Genomic DNA, 12,880 nt, shown 5'->3' on the forward strand with positions numbered 1-12,880 from the left:
ATGGATTCTAGACGCACTGACTGCCTGACAAAGCCTCTGTCACGGCTTTTTGAAAATCTTGGATCAAAAGTAGGATCCTATCCATTATATTTTTTCATTGTTCCTGTGTTACTCTCAGCAGCACTCAGCGGGGGTTTCATTTTTCTCGAGGGAAGACAGGACAATAGTCTTGAGCGCCAGTTTACGCCAACTAAAGGACCCTCAAAGGCAACCAGAGCCTTTGTGAAAGAAAACTTTCCCTACAATTACTCCATGTTTTCTGAAGACAGACAGTATGACAAGGGCAGCTTTGCATCCCTCATTGCTATGGCCAGGAACAGCCGTAATCTACTGGACACACTTGTTTTAGAGGACATCATCTCACTTAACAATAAGATCCTTGATATCACTGTGGACAATGGAAGACTGGGCTTCAATGAACTGTGTGCCAGAGCCAACGGAGAGTGTGTTTCAAACCTCATCCTGGAAATCCTCAGCTACAGTCTAACCAATCAGACCAGCATCACCTATCCAGTCCACATGCACAAAGCTACTCCACTCTTTCTAGGTGCAGTGCTGGGTGGTGTTATTACAGATGATAGCGACTCAGTCAGAAATGCTGAAGCTGTCAAACTTTTCTACTACTTAGATGATCGGGAAAGCACAGCTGAAGCCTCAAAATTATGGCTGAGAGAATTTAAAAAGCTCCTATCAGACAACACAGACAGCGAACACATTTATGTGAGTATCACATCATTACTCATGTTTTTATTATTCATTTTCTTTTTTAAACTTTAAAGTTGAAGCAAGTAACATAACCTCTCTGAATGCTTAAACGCAAACAGAGATTCTTGGGTGTATTTATTCGATGTGCATTTACGATGAACTATTTTTCACATGACTGATGAAATGCTTTGCAAAAGCCACAAATACTTTTAACAATGCCATCAAATGATGCTTTTTGTGTTTGGTAATGAGTATTATTATTTTTTTAATAAATCTTTCATAAATTTTGAAAAATAAAAAAGTTTTGTGCAGACTTGTGCTTCTAGCCCAAACTCTTCCAGTCACATGGTTGCAAAAATTGGGGCAAAAACAATGACCTCAATCACAAAACTAAAGCAACATAAAATGATCACAGAAAGATACATTTGACCACAGACCGACTACAGAAAGATTTTCTTCATTGGAATGTGCCACCAAAAGCTTTTTGACAAAAAAGAAGCATTGGAAGCATTGTGCGGTTTAATGTTCTACTTGAGTTAAAGACAATTTGGATGAAGGTCAAGTACGTGCCATCAGCAGTGGAAAACTACCAGCCACACTGAGTGGTTGTTTCTTTTTTTATTGTCCTTTTTTATGTTGTTTGTTCTCTTTACCAACAGCATGGAAAAACTCCATAAAAATACCAAAGTCATGCAAAAACACCCCCACAAAATGTCACGTTACAGTGTTTTTAATTCATAATGCCATTATCAGTGATGGTTTAACAGCTTATTGTAATGTAATTCTAGTTTTAAGCCTCATTTTATTTAGTTAAACAAAATATGATTTAGGAATAACTACTTTACTTTTATGTTGTTTGACACTGACATTCTCTCACTTTATGCACAAACTAGTTCATGTCTTCCCCCTGTATTTTTTTGGAAAATAACTTTTTAAATCTTCAGTGGGCCAAGTGGAGTCCTCTCTTAGAGGAAGCTCTTTTCTGCCGCTTGTATCTGCGATCTCGTTCTTTCGGGCACTACCCACAGCTCGTGACAATAGGTGAGGGTAGGGACGTAGATTGATTGGTAAATTGAGAGCATTGCTTTTACTTTGGGTTCTCTTTCTTCACCACGACAGACCGGTACAGCGTCACTGCAGCCGGAGCACCAATCCATCTGTCAATCTCCCGCTTCCTTCTCCTGTCACTCATGAACAAGACCCTGAGATATTTAAACTCCTCCACTTGGGGCAGGATCTCATCCTTGACCCGGAGTGGGCACGCCACCTGAGGACTATCGCCTCAGATTTGGAGGTGTTTATTGTCATTCCCACCGTTTCACACTTGGCCACGAACCATTCCAGTGTGATCTGAAGGCCATCACCCGATAAAGCCAACAGAACCACATCATCTGCGAAAAGCAGAGATGAGATTCTCAGACCACCCAAGTGAAAGCCTCCCACCACTTGGATAGGCCTAGAAATTCTGTCCATAAAATTTACTAACAGAATCAGTGACAAAGGGCAGCCCTGGCAGAGTCCATCATGCACTGGAAACGAGTCTGACTTATTGTCGGCTATGCGGACCAAGCTCTTGATCTCATGATGAAAGGAAACTACAAAAATGGAATAATCACAAACTGAGCCATTAAGAAAGTATTCCTGAATAATAAAGTCATTTATAACCTGAAAATGGTTGTAATGTGAACTATGCACACATTTCTTTTAGTTGGCAGATGTGTTCCAACATTAAACATGCTCATTACAAGGTCTGAAGATTTCCTTGTTGAACTAACATTGTATGATTTGAAGAACAAAAAACATTTCTGCAGGGTTTCTTGTAAAAGTACTGTACTGCTATCACATAGTGCATTATATTCATGAGAAGATAGACTGTTTGGATTGAATTTCCTAGTTTTTGGAAGTAAACTGTAGAAAAGTCTAAGTGGAGGAACAGGCAAGCATTACAGGCCAGAGGAAAAATCTAAATATTTGACTTTTATGGGTGAACTGCCCTTTTAAATCCAAACTGTTGAGTAACACTGATGTAACAGCTGCCAGGACTTCCATGTGCAATCATTTTTTGTGACTTAAACGCTCAAGCTGACTTCCTTCTGCTGTGCTCTTTTGTAGGTGTCTTACTACACCTCGAAATCCAAGCAGGATGAGATTGACAGCCACACCACAGATGGCTTCCCCCTATTCCTCATCGCTTATGCCTGTGCTGTCACCGTCTCTGTGATATCCTGCCTGAGGTAAGAAGTGATCAGCAACCGTCACGCAGTAAGTGGCAAAATCCAGGATGCAGAGCGCTTGTCTGACCCAGGTCAGGTTACATGTAGTGCAGTACAATTAACTTTTTTTTTTTGTTTTGAGCTATTTTCATGTAGATTAAGAAGTTTGAATTCATAGTTACAGTTCTAGTAAAAAGAAATAGACCTTCTTTAAATTCTAAGGACAATAAAACTAATCTGGTACTTAACAGTTATGGAAATACAGCCTGAGGTGAAGAATAACCAGGATCTATATCAATGTATAACAGTGTCTTTATTAATTTAACAAACAAAAAGCTGAAGTTGAATCTGAAGCAATGTGTGGAAACCTAACTACACCCCCATGATTCAGAAGCTTGTAAAACCACCTTTAGCCTTAATAATCTGAAGTAATGTGAGCAATTGTTTTACAGCGTTGCTTCAGCTCATTGAAATCTATGCACAGCTCTCTTAAAGTCCCACCATTTCAGTCAGGTTGAGGCCTGGATCTGGATGTCTCATGATCTAGTTTCAGTTTTAGCTGTTAGATGGCCTCACGTTTGACTCTAGAATAACTCCTCCTATAGAGGAGTTAATGACTGATTCAATTACTACAAGGTGCCCAGCTCCTGTTGCTGTAAAACATGTGCAAATTATCACCCCTCCTATTAAACACTGATAAGACTCACATGCTTAGTTGTTGAAAATCAAGCTACAGCCAGAAGCTTAGTCAAAGAGAGAAGCTGCTGGCCTAGTTTTGTCTTGAGGTAAAGAGCAATAATGTCTCACTTAAATCTTTTGTACTTGGAAAAGTTTTTATTGCACTTTGATTTATAATCCAACTGAAGAAACACAATCTCAATTACCGAGCTTTAGAGCTTCAGAGTTACACATCGGAGGCATTTTTTTTTTACCTTTATCAGAGCCAAACATTGTTTCCATTTTTCATATTTAAAGCAGCTGATGCCTCTATCTTCAAACTGTTTGAAGACATAAGAACGTATGGTGAACAGTGCTTTTAAAAACAGTTCATGTCACATGAAATGTCCTCTATTTTCTGAGACTGACACCCTCCCCACTTTTAAGATTAGGTTATAATTTATCTTTTTGACAACACGTACAGTATAGGCAGGACTTGATCAGGTGTCCCTGAATCCTCCTTTAGTCACACTGCTAGTTCTAGGCTCCCATGATGCATCCAAATATTTAATCTTTACTCAATCACTCTGTGTTTATACACAACACTGCATTTAATCATTGGTAATATTACTCTGACTCGCTTCCGCAGTTCTTCCCCATCTGGTAACAGCAGATGGCCTCCCCTCCCTCAACCTGGTTCTGTCAGAGGTTTCTTCCTGTTAAAAGGGAGTTTTTTCTTCCCACTGTCACCAAGTGGCTTCTCAAAGGGATTTTCTCTGTATTATTGTAGAGTCTTTAAAAGTTTCTTGACTTATTATCACTAACAACTTCAATTAATCAACAACACGCTGTGCACTTAATCAGTAAAATTCTTACTTACTTTTCAATTTACATAAAAATATTATTAGAACATGGTCTTACATGTTAGGTTAACATACAACTGCCCATGTTTACCAAATGATTACTTTCTGAAGATACAATTTAAAAAACATTTATGAAATCTTCCATATTTTTCTTAAAAAAAAACTACATTTCTATATTTAGCTTAAATGTAGATTTTTTATAATCTTATTCCACAGATTTTTAAGGCGGCACGTATCTTTTTTTCCTGGATATTTAACCAGGTAATAATTAACAACAGGGAATATAACATATAACTTGAGTAACAGGGAAAGATAATAATTAACAATCAGGTCAGTATATTTACCTTCTGTTTCTCTTTTTATGACGGGACATTTTCAGAGCGTGTGATAGCTATTGTTTATCAGGTTTATGGCTCAGATTGTGTCAGGTGTTGCCACCTCTGTATTAACTATGAACAACAGGCTTTTTTTACAAGCTTCACTTTACAAATTGTAAGAACATCCACAATAAAAGGTCATATTTAGGAAGTTGTTTTGTTATAAAACATCCAACAATGATCCTTTACAGGCTGCCCAGAAAAACTGGACCTTGCCCTCAGTTCACTGTTATCTTTATCATCTGTATGGATTTAAATACAATTTATTCCTCCTTGGCAGGCTGGACAATGTGAGGAACAAGGTGTGGGTGGCTGTCTTCGGTATCCTCTCCGCTGTGCTGGCAGTTCTGTCTGGCTTTGGCCTGCTGCTTTACATCGGAGTGCCGTTTGTTATCACCGTCGCAAACGCCGTTTTCCTTTTACTTGGTGAGAAAAATTCACTCTTGGCTTCTTTCCTTCCACACTTTAGTTTTAGCTTTTAGCTGGAGGTGCAAAACCAGCCAAGTAATTAAAAGTGTAATAAAAGTAATAAAGGTGACAACATAAAAAAAGTTTCAGTGGTGTTTTATAAGGTGGTGACTTTATTCATTTATAAGCATGTGAGTCATGTGAGTACCGTAAAACTATCATGAACTGTTATCACTTTTTTTCCAGGAATTGGTCTGAACAACATGTTTATAATGGTGTCTGACTGGCGGCACACACATGTGAATGACCCGGTCCCAAAGAGGATGGCTCACACTTACAAAGAAGCCATCATGCCCATCACCATCACCGCTGTGACCGATGTTCTCAAGTTCTTCATAGGTGTCAAGTCTTACTTCCCATCCATGCAGGCCTTCTGCTTGTACACCAGCACCTCAATCATATTCTGTTACATCTACACCATCACCTTCTTTGGAGCCTTCTTGGCTTTAAATGGGCGGCGGGAAGGCAGCAACAGGCACTGGCTGACCTGCAAGCGAATCCCATCAGACAGACCTAAAAATCGCTCTGAGCTATACAGCATCTGCTGCGTGGGAGGTGACTTTGATAAGAGCACTGGAGCAGAGAAGATGCAACCAGTCAGCTATTTCTTTAAGGATTACTACGGCCCATTTTTGATCAAACCCTGGGTCAAGGGAATGGTGATCTTCTTCTTTGTGGCATATTTAGCTGTAAGCATTTATGGATGCCTCCATGTACAGCAGGGGTTTGAGCTTCACGACCTGGCAGCTGATGACTCCCTTGTTAACACATTCAACAGGAAGGATCGGCATTATTTCTATGATTATGGCCCATCTGTGATGGTTATTATCAGTGAGCCTTTTCCATACTGGGATGAAACCAAGCGGCACGAACTCCAGGCATGCGTGGAGGACTTTAAAGGGCTCCGCATTGTAGATAAAGGCATTTTTTCATCCTGGCTGGACTCTTATTTGTTGTATGGGCAGGCAAATAATTTAACCCTTAATGATAAAGATGCCTTCCTCAAAAATCTCCCTCATTTTTTTGAATTATTCCCTTTCTACCAGCAAGATGTGAACATCACCGGAGATGTCATCCACGCCTCCCGAGTTTTCGTACAGATGGTTGATATTGACAGTGGCAGCATGGAACTTTATGCACTTAAAGCACTTCGGTCCACCTCAGCTGATTGCAGAGCAGCTTCTTTATTAGTCTATAACCAGAAATTCATCTTCTTTGACCAGTATGATGTTGTAGTGAGCAGCATGATCAAAAATGTTGGTGTGATCGCAGCTGTGATGTTCATCGTCTCTCTCCTGCTCATTCCTAAGCCTATCTGCTCATTTCTGGTGACTTGTTCGATTGGTTCAGTGACTGTAGGCGTGACCGGCTTCATGGCGCTCTGGGACATCAGCCTGGATTCCATATCCATGATCATTTTCACCGTCTGCATTGGCTTCACTGTCGATTTCTCCGCTCACGTGTCTTACGCCTTCGTCTCCAGCAAAAAGACGGATCCTAACGCAAAGGCTGTGGATGCTCTCACACATCTGGGGTTCCCCGTCCTCCAAGGTGGCTTGTCCACCATTTTCGGGGTGTCAGTGTTGTCTGTATCAAAGTTTAACACCTTTAGAACATTTTTTAAGATTTTTTTTCTTGTCATGTTTATCGGGATGGTTCACGGCCTTGTTTTCATCCCAGTAATCCTGACAATATTCACACGCAGGTCAGAAAAGGAAGAGAGCAAAGAGAACACTGTGAAAGTCACCAAACTATAACCAAAAGTGGCTACAGTAAGGACTTTTAGTCAGATTCAATTTTAGATGAAATTAGAACAGCTGCTTTGAAAGTAAGTGATTTCAGTATAAGTTAGATTTATTTAAATAACAACCTTACAAGTGAAAATAATTTAGACTTTATGATGTAAGATATTCATTTATGAATGTGTTGTATTGTCTAAATTAGAACTCCAAAATCTGAGACAGTGCCCCTCCCAGTTTATTTATTCTTGTTTTAGACACATTGCCAGTGGCTAAAACAACCTTGTTTGATCTTGTTTGAGATGCTCCACTGATTTATTGACAAATGTAAACAATAAAATCAAGTATGAACACTTAAACTAAAGTCTTATTGACACTGGATCTCAGCTACAGTGAATATTTTTCAGTGCATTATATGTTTTGTCTGCATTGCATTGTGGGATCCTTATGCTGTTACAGTGTCCCATGCATGCACATTCCAGGAAACAGTATGCATCTCACTACTGTTGGGTGCATGATAAATGGTGAACAGACTGGTTCTAATATAATGCTTTTCTTCGCACTTTTATGTCTACTTGAGCGCTTAAAGCGCTTAATACAACATACCGCATTCATCCATTCACACACCCATTCACGCAAGCATGTTATTCTGTGTCCAAGTGCCTTCTGTCTAACATTCACACACATTCACACTCCTGTGTATGCACTGGGTACAGCTCGAGGTTCAGTATCTGGGGCAGCAGCGACTGAACCACCAACCTTCCAATTAGTACACAAACTGCTCTACCTGAGCCAGAGCCACCCCCCTGCATAATAAGGTCTTGAACTATTAAAACAAAATCTCACAATGTGCACCGTAAAAAAAAAGAAAAAAAATTTAACAAAAAAATCCTTAAAAAATATTCTGGGAGCTAGAAATGAAAATGTGATCTTCAAGTTGACGCAATATAGACTCAAAATCTTCAAAATACTGAAATAGTTCAGCTGATGCCATTTTGTAAAGGCAGAAAATTCAGAAAAACCTCAACTCTAAACATGAGGTTCATTCATTCTATATACTCAAGTGTTTCATTCTATATTTTCAAATTTCATTATATATATATATATATATATATATATATATATATATATATATATATATATATATATATATATATATATATATATATATATAATCTTTCAGGGTTTTCACGTAAATATAAGTGTAATTTCTGAACATCCCTAAAACGCATATGGTGCAAACTCACCTTTTCACTAGCCCTTGACACCAACAAGTCATAATGAATCTGCCGAGAGAAAGAATAACAAATGTGGGAACAGGGGACACTTAAGTAGGTAAATAGATAAATCTGTCTAAATCCAAAGAGGCATACTGCTTAATGCTAATTATTTTGTACAGGTAGCTGAAAAGCTAAAACGGCTAACATCACCTCAGCCATTAGCATTGCTAGCAAGTCCGCTCTCCTCTTAATATCATGAGAGGGAAGAGTTGGTTCAATAGTTTCTATTGTTATTACTTTACTAAACTTTTACCAATTTTGGTAATATGAAATACATCAACTGTGAAATTAGTGTAATGATAGCTTTTGACACAATACTTGCAGATTTTATACACTCATAAAAAAACATTGATACAATTTCTCCACCAGTTTTGTGGTGATAACCTCTGTAATTTCACAACATGTCTGTTAATGAATAAACAAACCAATGTTAAATTACAGTAAAATTCCTTTTTCCTCTGTCATTCTTTGTGTTATTTTACACTAATTTCATCACATTTTTGATATGTTTGTACAGCATAAAGCTAGTTTTCAGTAGTTATATCTTTTAAATAAAGAAAGCATCTTAGCATATTATGTTTATATTTTTTCTGTGTAAAAGTAAATAAAATGTTTCTGTTATTTTACGTTAGAAACGTCAATATAGAGACTATTTTATTTTTGTAATTTTACTAATTGATAAACCAAACTAGTTTTATGTTTTTTTTTTAAAATACGTTTGCTGCATTTAGTGAGAAGATGTAATTTAAAAAAAATCTTGAGACAAAAACTTTGCATTGTTTATGGTTTGTTTAAAATTGAGGAAGGCAAAAGTAACCCACAAAGACACTTATTTGGGATGTAAAGGAATAGAAGAGTTGCACGATGGATCAAATGCAGCCAGCAAATCAAACTGTATTATGATATCATGTCAGTATGGACCAAAGTCTCCAAGGAATGTTTCCAGCACCTTGAATATATGCCATGACGAATTAAGGCAGGCGAGCGTGTGATGTTGTCTAAAACCTACCAGTTAAGGAAATCCTGATAGTTATCTTAATGCCATTATTTGCATTAAGATAATCAGAGAGATAAGATGACTTTTATCTGGATAAATCGCTGCAAAAGTTAAATGAATGTTTATGAATTACTAACGTGAATGTCTATTTTTCTACTCTTTTTATCGCTGCCTGGTTAGACAATAAAGAGTGGCATTTATATTGTGCTTTTTCCCTCTTATTAACCACTCAAAGGGCTTTATACTACAAGCCCCTTTCACCCACTCATTCATACAGGCCTTTATTTATCACACTCACACATCGATAGATACATCACGGACAATCTGGGGTTTAGTTTCTTGCTTCAGGAAACTTCACCATGCAGACTGGAGGAGCTGATTAGTGGATGACTCTAACTCCTGAGCCACCGCTGCCAGTATGTGGCTTTGAATAGTGCCCTGAATTACCATTAAATAGATTTCAGAAGCAATCGGGACTCAAAAAAAATTGCAAAGCTGCCACAATTGCCCCCCCCCCCCCACCCTTTACTTCATTTACATGCCATTCAAATGTCACATTATTTCAAACTGTCCATAATTAAGCTGCACTACAATTTCTCAGTTTCAGGAAGTGGTGTTGGTGGCATATTCATCATAATGGCCTCCAACTGGCAGCGCATTAAAAGCAAGAACCCATACAGATGGCTCACACCTCAAAAGGAAGCGTTATGTCCACCAAAGCTACCACCACCATCCTTGTGATCATGACTGATGTTTAGAATTTTTCTATTGTTTCAGTTGCATTCATTTGTAGCATTTTGCACAGAACTATAAACCGCTGGAGACCAAACAGAAAGGAAATAACTTAATTATAGATATGCTTCATGCTTGTTGCTGCAGATAGGTTAACATTTAGTGTGCATATAAACTTTAAATATTAGAATGTAAATTGTGAGTATTCTTATTTGAAGACTTTCCAAAGAATAAAACAACACACTGAATTGGGACAGATAAACTGAATAAAGAGGTTCTTACTGCTTTTTCCACTCTAGGGTAAAGAGTGAATGCTAATCAGATTGCTTAGGAGCAAGTGTTTTGTGTACAGCGGTGCTGCAACGGTAGCTGCCGGTGTCTTGTTGTCGGCTCTTTACTTGCAGATATGGAGAGTTTAACAAAGGAAGAGAAGTAAGGAGCCTTGGATTCAGCTTTACTCTAAGTAGAACTTAACCCCCCCTCCCCAAAAAAGAAAAGTCTTCTGGTTTTAACTTTCTGCATCTTTCATGGCTGCTGCACAGCTCTGTCACCCTCCGTCATGCCTGTCTTCCCTCGCCCTGCTTCCTAGGCGAGATGCCTCTGGACTGCACAGCATGACATGAGATGGCCCTACACCCAGGATGAAGGCAGAGCTGGAGAGAGTGTGGGTGTATGTGAGAGCATCAACTGATAAGAAGAGGGATTGGAGATAACATAAAAAAACTCATCATGTTCCTCTTTTTCCTGTGTAGTAAAATCCCACATCTGTTAGTGCACTTTTACATGTCTAACACTAGTTTTTATTAGAATTTATAGAAAAAAAACAATATGTTGCAAAAAAAGATAACTTATTCTCTCATAAAATACAGCACCTAATTATATATTTTGAGATGTAACTGGGGTGTTACATGCTAAAGCACTACTACTGTATGATGCTTATTTGCACTTGAACCTCTGGTGAAAATTTTGTACCATAATGTTAATCAAAGCTCTTAAAAAGTGGGTAAAATTAGAGGCAGGGGGACACATTAATTTATATATTACATATATTTGTTATTTATTCAAATGTGAACGGGTATTTGCATAGCACTTCTTTAATTTTAACCAAAGCTTCAAAGGTTTTCTGATCTCACATTTGATTTTACTGCATGCCAATGTGAATGATAGGTGTGTCTACATGCCTTATTAATGTGTGCATTCAGTGATGTCTTGAGTATGCATACCATGCAAGGCTTTGGACATGCATGTTAGGTTCGCAGGGAGACTGAAGATCTCATGAAAGTTCAACTCCAGAATCTTTTTGCTGTTACCTTCTGCACCACTGTGTCACAGAAATAAAGACAGAAATACTGCAGAAAATATTAAATGCTTTTCATTCAACTTACATAACCAAAATGTGTATTTTTTCTAATTTCTTTCTGTTTTTACATTTTTTTTGTTTGTTTTACATTTTAGGTCAGGAAAAGACTGAGAGGAACAGACTGAGGAACACACAAAGGAAATTGTCCAAATATAGAGTTTTTAGAGCTTGGGGACATTTTATTGCCCCCCAAAAGTTAAACACAGTTATCTTGTGGTCAGTTTTTGTACCTACAATTCAGTCGTATCTCCTAAACTCATCAAATGTAGGTAAACACAAAATTATTGCTTTAAAAGTGCGGTAAGGATAGATTCACTGTGTGTGTGTGTTTGTGTGTGTCTGTGCGTGCCTGTCTAAATATTAACAATGAGTGACACAGACTGGCTTTTTATGTAAATTAAACCCAAACATACCAGCTGTATTTTAGAGGAACCAGTTGGAATCTTAGAACAAAAGAGTGACAAAATGTTGGAAAAGTCAGAACTTTTCTACCTGCTCTTACTTCCCTGCACAACAGTGCAGTTTTGGACCAAAAGGCGTGATAAAGAGGGCATGGATTTTTTTTAGACCATAAACAAAGTTCAGAAACAAAGTAAATCCAAAAACTGAAGATCACACAGTTGGAAACCTAACAGCTGAGCATGACGGATGCATGTTGTGCCCCATACTGAAGGGAAGACAGGACTATTTATACACAGAGGGCTCCTTGGAAAGATTACTGCAGGCATATAAACAACAATGAAACCAATCAGAAAACACACAATCATATATTAGATGAAAACAACTCAAAAAAGAAAGTCTTAAGCCAACACAGGCATCATCACAAGGTTTAAGTGAGCAGCACGTTGTTGTTGTGGTTAAACTGAGATTGGAGGCTTGGCTTTAATTTCTATTGTAGAAAAACCTTTAGCCAAAACATGAGAACCTCTCATCCAAATGACTTCAGATTTGGTGGTGCACTTATTCATCTATCCAACAATACACCAGCATATTTTTAAATGTGAAGGTCAGGTGAATTGTTGTGGAAGCAGGTGAAAATCAGAGAAACGCAGATAAATTCTTAGTCAGAAGCATTTCAGCTTTCAGATTTGAAGATAGCAGAAATTTAGAAAGAAAATATGAATCCAGTCTGCACCTTGCTCCAAAAGTTTACAATCATGAATCAAATCGTATTTAATAAAGCTTTCCCCTCACTGATGATAGAAAAAAAATCTTAGTCTCCGAAAATTGATCTAAAATTAAGTGCTTGATTGTGATAAATCGGCTGAGGGTGACTTTGTCTGTTTCAGCGTCGGACAGCTCCTTCAGTGCTTCATCGGTTTCAGCGCCGGACAGCTCCTTCACCGCTCCACCAAACACCGCTCCGAGATTGACAGAAGAAGCGGCCACACGCGGATCAATGGCGCTCCTGGAGCCCCTATGAGACGACGAAGACGACGGGCTTTGAAAGCGCACGGATCCTGATGTTGCTTCTTCGTGGCTTTTATAG

General features: G+C 38.3%; 1 protein-coding gene across 1 annotated transcript; it reads left to right on the forward strand.

The window, feature by feature from the left end:
• On the forward strand, positions 1-7,914 carry LOC308386407 (patched domain-containing protein 3-like; the record flags this gene model as incomplete). Its single annotated transcript, XM_080865912.1, has 4 exons — positions 1-720; positions 2,818-2,939; positions 5,096-5,241; positions 5,470-7,914. The coding sequence occupies 4 exons, from the start codon at positions 1-3 to the stop codon at positions 7,038-7,040; spliced, it is 2,559 nt and encodes an 852-aa protein (XP_080722038.1). The 3' UTR covers positions 7,041-7,914.
• Positions 7,915-12,880: the final 4,966 nt, after the last annotated feature.

This window comes from Rhamphochromis sp. 'chilingali' (genome assembly GCF_963969265.1).
Source record: "Rhamphochromis sp. 'chilingali' genome assembly, chromosome: 18".
NCBI lineage: Eukaryota > Metazoa > Chordata > Actinopteri > Cichliformes > Cichlidae > Rhamphochromis > Rhamphochromis sp. 'chilingali'.